This window comes from Haliotis rufescens, unplaced genomic scaffold (assembly GCF_023055435.1).
Source record: "Haliotis rufescens isolate VD_foot unplaced genomic scaffold, xgHalRufe1.0.p SCAF_2, whole genome shotgun sequence".
Lineage (NCBI taxonomy): Eukaryota > Metazoa > Mollusca > Gastropoda > Lepetellida > Haliotidae > Haliotis > Haliotis rufescens.
The window spans coordinates 11134740-11142114 of NW_025963890.1; the positions used below are offsets into that span (position 1 = coordinate 11134740).

The 7375-nt window shown below is 44.0% G+C and overlaps 1 protein-coding gene across 3 annotated transcripts in view; it reads right to left on the reverse strand.

Moving 5' to 3' along the window:
* Positions 1–1857, reverse strand: part of LOC124136127 (nucleolar protein 4-like) — a 129451-nt gene extending 127594 nt beyond the window's left edge. Inside the window, exon 1 of one of the 3 annotated variants that reach the window (XM_046501938.2) lies at positions 1186–1857. In XM_046501938.2, the coding sequence (XP_046357894.1) occupies positions 1186–1500 (315 nt within the window). In that variant the 5' untranslated portion in view covers positions 1501–1857. The remainder of the gene's footprint in view (positions 1–1185) is intronic. The other 2 variants (XM_046501937.2, XM_046501936.2) reach the window with 2 other exon arrangements.
* Between the last annotated feature and the right edge of the window lie 5518 nt (positions 1858–7375).

Here is a 7375-nt window from a genome sequence, read left to right on the forward strand (position 1 = left end):
ATTCCCGAGCAGCGCGATCCCCATGTTGGCGATAGGGGAGGTACGGTGGTTGTGGATGCATTGAGGTTTACTGTCTTGCTTGTGACCTATCGACAATCTAGTTTTATTACACCTTGTCCTCTATCATGTCCTTACGTCACCGTAAACTTTCTCAGCCTCCGACAGACTTTATTAAATGGATCCTATACACTTACGGACCCTCTCATATTAAGAAACTAGAACCGCTGCCCTACTGAGTCCGGATACGACTCCGGGAATACTTGTCGGGTCAAGGGGGTCGCAAAACGAGACTTGTGAAGTGTGGGGCTTCCTGAGTTTTGCGATTGCCGGTCGGTGGCCGGTCGGCCGTCTTGCCGGGTTGGTTAGATGTCAGAATGGGCTAGAACGGGAGCTTTTACAATCGATAGTGGTGGAGAGGGGTTTACGCTCCCATCACCCACCGTCAACCCCTCACTGACGGATAATAGATTCAAGTCCGTAGTGCGTGAATTCAATTTCAATTCATGGGATCCCAGAGCCCCAAGAGAATCCCCGTATTTTACGGGACATACACCAACGGGTGATTTCAATCTAGCGTTTATGAACAATTCTCACTATCTTTATTACAACAAGCACTTTGCATATCATCTTTTTGCCAATTGAGTAGCTTATCTGTCCTGTGTCATCTGTGGTGTGACCCCGGAGTAGGGTCTTCCCGTAGGGGGATAGAGGGGTTGTGGGCCAGAAGGACAACACAAATTACTATTCTGTTCATTATTCCTAGCAATAACACTCGAATTGAGCTCAAACTTTTAGTGCGGGGTTATTGTGATTTATCAAATAGCGTGATTGGGAGCTGACAATCTGGAGTCTGTGGCGTATTCTACAGTGCCTGTCCCTGTCAACCGGCTTTATGGTCGCAAGCTCGGAACTGATCGGGACAAAAATTAAACAGGGAATTTGAGGAGATCGAAGTGAGATGAAGTTATTAAGATTGAGGAGCTAACGTCTTCTCCAATCTGCTCTCGCCCGATATGGGGATTGACGGACTAGCGTCGAGCCGATATCAGCCCTACGCTGGTGTAGCGCAGCCTATCTGAAAATCGAAGAGATAATAAGTACTGCCATGCAAACAATGCTGAGCTAGGTGTACACAGGTGTAGGGGGTGGGGGTGGAGAAACAAACAAAGACTGATTGCCACTTACCTGTACGCGTGATGGGACGTATAGCACTTTCTCAGCATTGTTATAAGACACTCCATTTCCAGGTATGGGTCCCAATCGAAAACCTTTGGCTTTTACCCAAAATCTAAATTTGGAGTTCTCAGCTGTTGGCGGCTCCTCTCCCGCCAAAATATGCACAATACGGGTATATTTCTTCCTTGTAACTGTCTTGGTCTTCCCGCTGTCTCCATAATTCTGCAGTGCCCAGGTTTGAAATGTCTCGTACATTATGTCTTTGTTAAGATCCTGACCGCGTAACGCAGCAGACGACACACTGGAAAGAGTAGCAGACGACATTGTAGAACTCAGGGCTAGACTGTTGTGATTACGGCTTGATAAGCATTCCTATTAAGGTATACACACACAAAATCGTCCTCCCTCAGTTGCTTGTCCAAATGAAAAGCTTCCAGTGACCACGACGGTAGAACACACGCCAGTCCGGAGTAATTAGCGCATTCGGCAAGTCTGACACCTAGGTAGCAAAACTGTGTACCAATCAAGACCCTTTGGCGCAGCTGTCCCATTTAGGAATACAGGGGACCCGGCATGCACACAATAATGGCTCATTGATCTGGGGAAGAGGCATCGCCTGGAGAATCGTTAAGAAGAAGTGTGAAGTTTGGTTTTGTAACTTGGCATGGCAGTTGCGACTGAGATCTGCGGCAGGTCGTTGTGATGTCCCGCCTGCTTGCCTTGACGACGGCCGGGATATGCGAATGTCGTGTGGTGGTCCCAGGCTGAGGGCGGGACTTATAGGGAAAGGTTGTTGGAAGCTGAGGGGTCACTGGCCACAAGCCCAAGGCTCATTCCGCGTCATTTCGGGGTTGAAGGGGTTTGGGCTGGCCACGAGAGAATTTGTTTTAATTTAAATGCATTACAATATATGTTTATTCATAAGCTGTTCCGGCGAGGAAAACCTACCCGCAGAAATGAAATTTTCCACACGGTATGCATATGTTGTGTTACAATGATAGTTGTGTAATACAAATTGATGTTCATTAAGCGGAGGTAATCTTTACGAAAGGGGACTAAAGTGAGAATAATGAGATGGCAGTTTGTGCAAGGTAATTGCGCGGACATATCCCGATTCTAAATTCAACACAGTAACATTTGTCAATGGTGCGGGTCGTGCTTCGAAAATTGGAAGCTTTGAAGCGTCTAACCTCTGTTTTTGTATTAGAACATGTCGAATGGGACACTTAAATCTACCTTTTATTGATTAAGTGATTTGAACAGTAGTTTGCTGCAATGGAGCCTCGTGTCGGAACAGCCTAGTGTCGTGTAAACTAACGCAGACTATCCCAGCATCAACGACATGAATATAAGCATTTCCAACGCCAGTGACCGCGACGTTGTGCACAGCATGCCCAACACTCTTGTGTCAGTGACATCTTTACACAGGTCATTAACGCTGTCAAATGTTCTCAGTCAAATAAGGTGCTTTAACTTAATGGTTATATTTATCTATTTTGCATTTATTAAATTAAAACATATTTATGTATGGCGCTGAAGAGAAACTGCGAATTGCAAGTTATATGTAAAAAATAGATGTCGGTGGAAGTGCATAATTTCGGAATTATTTTGACGTTTTTTCAAAACCTTTAAGTAGAGCTGTAAACATGTTTTCTCATAATTTTCATATCGTGGAGCGGACATGTTTCCTGTGTAGTTGAAGATGTGTTGGTGTATATAAATCGTTTCTGTGGAATAACAAAGTCATGCAAATCGTTTTATCTCTATTTATAATCGATACCTGTGCAATAGATGAACATTTGTCTTAGCATGGAAGAATTAGGGAGTTTATTAGATCGCTAGTGCTACAAGATTGATTACGAGAACGGACAAGTTTTTATATTCGTGCAAGCGACCGCCAATACAGCTAGTTGGAGTTAAAATAACCCGTGTTGTTTGACATGGTTAAGAGGCAGGAATACTTAATGGCCCGTCAAGTCAAGGAAGAACTGGAAACAGCACGCAACTTCGTTAAATATTGTAACTAAGGCCCCGTCACTTGCTAATTACGGAGAAGAAATAGCTTAGTGTGTTATACGACTAGACTCGTGTTTTATGGTCCAAGTAATTCATAAGACTGAGTACATCATACGTGTTGTCGATGGACGTTTGTTGTGAAATGAACGTCCAGGGATGCATCAGTTAAAGTTTAATTTGTTGGGGAGGATACAGCTCTAGCAAAGCGCGCCTCGTGGGATTACTGGCTAGAACCGCCCCCATTAACCCGTGCGGGGACGAGGGACGAGCAGGGAGCACCTCGGGGAGCAGGTGGTCAGAGCGAGCTGCTGACAGTGGTCAATATTAAGGCTAGTGACCAGATGGTCCGTTAACTGACTTACTACGTGTGTCATTGTAACTCGATAAAAATGCGGTAGGCGATATGGTCAAACAGCAGGCGAGATGGTCACACACTAGGTGGGATTGTCATTCAAAAGGTGGGATGATCATACAGTGGGCGAGGTGGTCACACAAAAGGTGATATGGTCATACAATAGTTGGGATAGTCACACGGTAATCGAGATTGTCATGCAATATATTGGATGGTTGTTCAATAGGTGCGATGATTACAGGTGAGATTGTCATATACAATAGGCGACATGTCATACAATAGTTGGCATGGTAACACAATAGGAGATATGCGCACACTATAGGTAGGATGGTTACAAAGTAGACGAGATGGTCATACAATAGGTGAGATGGTCACACAGTAGGTGAGATGGGCACACAGTAGGTGGGATGGTCATACAAAAGGTGTGATAGTCATACAAAGGTGTGATGGTCATACAGTAGGCGAGTTGGTCCTAAACTACGTGGGATGGTCATACAGTAGGTGAGATGGTTATACAAAAGTTGACATTGTGATACAAAAGGAGTGATGGTCATACAGTAGGCGGGATGGTGAACAGTAGGCGAGGTGGTCATACAATAGGTGGGATGGTCATACAATAGGTGGGATTGTCATACAAAAGGTGTGATGGTCATACAGTAGGCGGGATGGTCGTACAGTAGGCGAGGTGGTCATACAATAGGTGGGATGGTCATACAAAAGGTGTAATGGTCATACAGTAGGCAAGCTGGTCATACAATAGGTAGGATGGTCATACAATAGGTGAGATTGTTATACAATATGTGGGATGGTCGTACAAAAGGTGTGATGGTCATACAGTTGGCGAGATGGTCATACAATAGGTGGGATGGTCACACAAAAAGTGACATTGTCATACAAAAGGTATGATGGTCATACAGTAGGCGGGATGGTCATACAATAGGTGGGATGGTCATACAAAAGGTGTAATGGTCATACAGTAGGCGAGATGGTCATACAATAGGTGGGATGGTCATATAAAAGGTGGGATTGTTATACAATATGTTGGATGGTCACACAAAAGGTGACATTGTCAAACAAAAGGTATGATGGTCATACAGTAGGCGGGATGGTCATACAATATGTGGGATGGTCGTACAAAAGGTGTGATGGTCATACAGTTGGCGAGATGGTCATACAATAGGTGGGATGGTCACACAAAAAGTGACATTGTCATACAAAAGGTATGATGGTCATACAGTAGGCGGGATGGTCATACAATATGTTGGATGGTCGTACAAAAGATGTGATGGTCATACAGTTGGCGAGATGGTCATACAATAGGTGGGATGGTCACACAAAAAGTGACATTGTCATACAAAAGGTATGATGGTCATACAATAGGCGGGATGGTCATAAAATATGTGGGATGGTCATACAAAAGGTGTGATGATCATACAGTAGGCGGGATGGTCATACAATAGGTGGGATGGTCATACACAAGGTGTAATGGTCATACAGTAGGCGAGATGGTCATACAATAGGTGGGATGGTCATACAATAGGTGAGATTGTTAAACAATATGTTGAATGGTCACACAAAAGGTGACATTGTCATACAAAAGGTGTGATGCTCATACAGTAGACGGGGTGGTCACACAGTAGGCGAGGTGTTCTTACACAGTAGGTGTGATGGTCATACAGTAGGCGAGATGGTCATACAATAGGTGGGATGGTCATACAATAAGTAAGATGGTTATACAATATGTTGGATAGTCACACAATAGGTAACATTGTCATACAAAAGGAGTGATGGTCATTCAGTAGGCGGGATGGTCATACAATAGGTGAGATGGTCATACAATAGGTGGGATGGTCATACAAAAAGTGATATTGTCATACAAAAGGAGTGATGTCATACAGTAGGCGGGATGGTCATACAATAGGTGGGATGGTCATACAAAAGGTGTGATGGTCATACAGTAGGCGAGATGGTCATACAATAGGTGGGATGGTCATACAATAGGTGAGATTGTTAAACAATATGTCGGATGGTCACACAAAAGGTGACATTGTCATACAAAAGGTGTGATGCTCATACAGTAGACGGGGTGGTCACACAGTAGGCGAGGTGTTCTTACACAGTAGGTGTGATGGTCATACAGTAGGCGAGATGGTCATACAATAGGTGGGATGGTCATACAATAAGTAAGATGGTTATACAATATGTTGGATAGTCACACAATAGGTGACATTGTCATACAAAAGGAGTGATGGTCATACAGTAGGCGGGATGGTCAAACAATAGGTGAGATGGTCATAAAATAGGTGGGATGGTCACACAAAAGGTGACATTGTCATGCAAAAGGTGTGATGGTCATACAGCAGGCGAGGTGGTCATAGAATAGGTGAGCTGGTCATACAATATGTGGGATGGTCATACAAAATGTGGGATGGTCACACAAAAGGTGACATTGTCATGCAAAAGGTGTGATGGTCATACAGTAGGCGGGATGGTCATACAATAGGTGAGATGGTCATAAAATAGGTGGGATGGTCACACAAAAGGTGACATTGTCATGCAAAAGGTGTGATGGTCATACAGCAGGCGAGGTGGTCATAGAATAGGTGAGCTGGTCATACAATATGTGGGATGGTCATACAAAATGTGGGATGGTCACACAAAAGGTGACATTGTCATGCAAAAGGTGTGATGGTCATACAGTAGGTGGGATGGTCATACAGTTGGCTAGATGGTCACTCAGTAGGCGAGATGGTCACTCAGTAGGCCAGATGGTCACACAGTAGGCGAGATTGTCACACAGTAGGCGCGATGGTCACACAGTAACTGGGATGGTCACACGGCAGATAGGATGGTCACATGGATGGATATAAAATAGATGGAGGATCAAACAGTAGGCGAGATGGTCACACAGTAGGCGAGATTGTCCCACAATAGGTGGAATGGTCATACAGTAGGCGAGTTTGGCATACAGTAGGTGGTATGGTCATACAATAGGTGGGATGTTCAAACAATAGGTGGGATGTTCAAACAATAGGTAGGATGTTCAAACAATAGGTGGGATGTTCAACCAATAGGTGGGATGTTCAAACAATAGGTGGGATGTTTAAACAATAGGTGGGACGTTCAAACAATAGGTGGGATGTTCAAACAATAGGTGGGATGTTCAAACAATAGGTGGGATGTTCAAACATAAGGTGGGATGTTCATACAATAGGTGGGATGGTGATTCAATAGGCGAGATGGTCACACTGTAGGCGAGATGGATGATATTCAATAGGCGAGGTTCTTGTTACCCACTCTGTGCGAAATGCGTGATATTCACTCTGTGTACGAGATGCTTGACAACCATTCTGTGTACGAGATGTTTGATACTTTCTCTGTGTACGAGACGCTTGACAATCACTCTGTGTGCAAGATGCTTGATACTCACTATGTATACGAGATGGTTGATACTCTCTCTGTGTACGAGGGATTCTTGAAACTCACTGTGTGTACGAGATGTTTGATACTCACTCTGTGTGTGCGAAATTCTTGAAACTCACGCTGTGAAGGATATATTTGATACTCGCTGTGTGTACGAGATGTTTGATACTCACTCTGTGTGTGCGAAATTCTTGAAACTCACGCTGTGAAGGATATATTTGATACTCGCTGTGTGTACGAGATGTTTGATACTCACTCTGTGTGTGCGAAATTCTTGATACTCACGCTGTGAAGGAGATATTTGATGTCACTGTGTGTACGAGATGTTTGATACTCACTCCTCTGTGTACAAGATATTTGATATTCCCTTAATGTACGAGATACTTGATATTCACTTAATGTACGAGA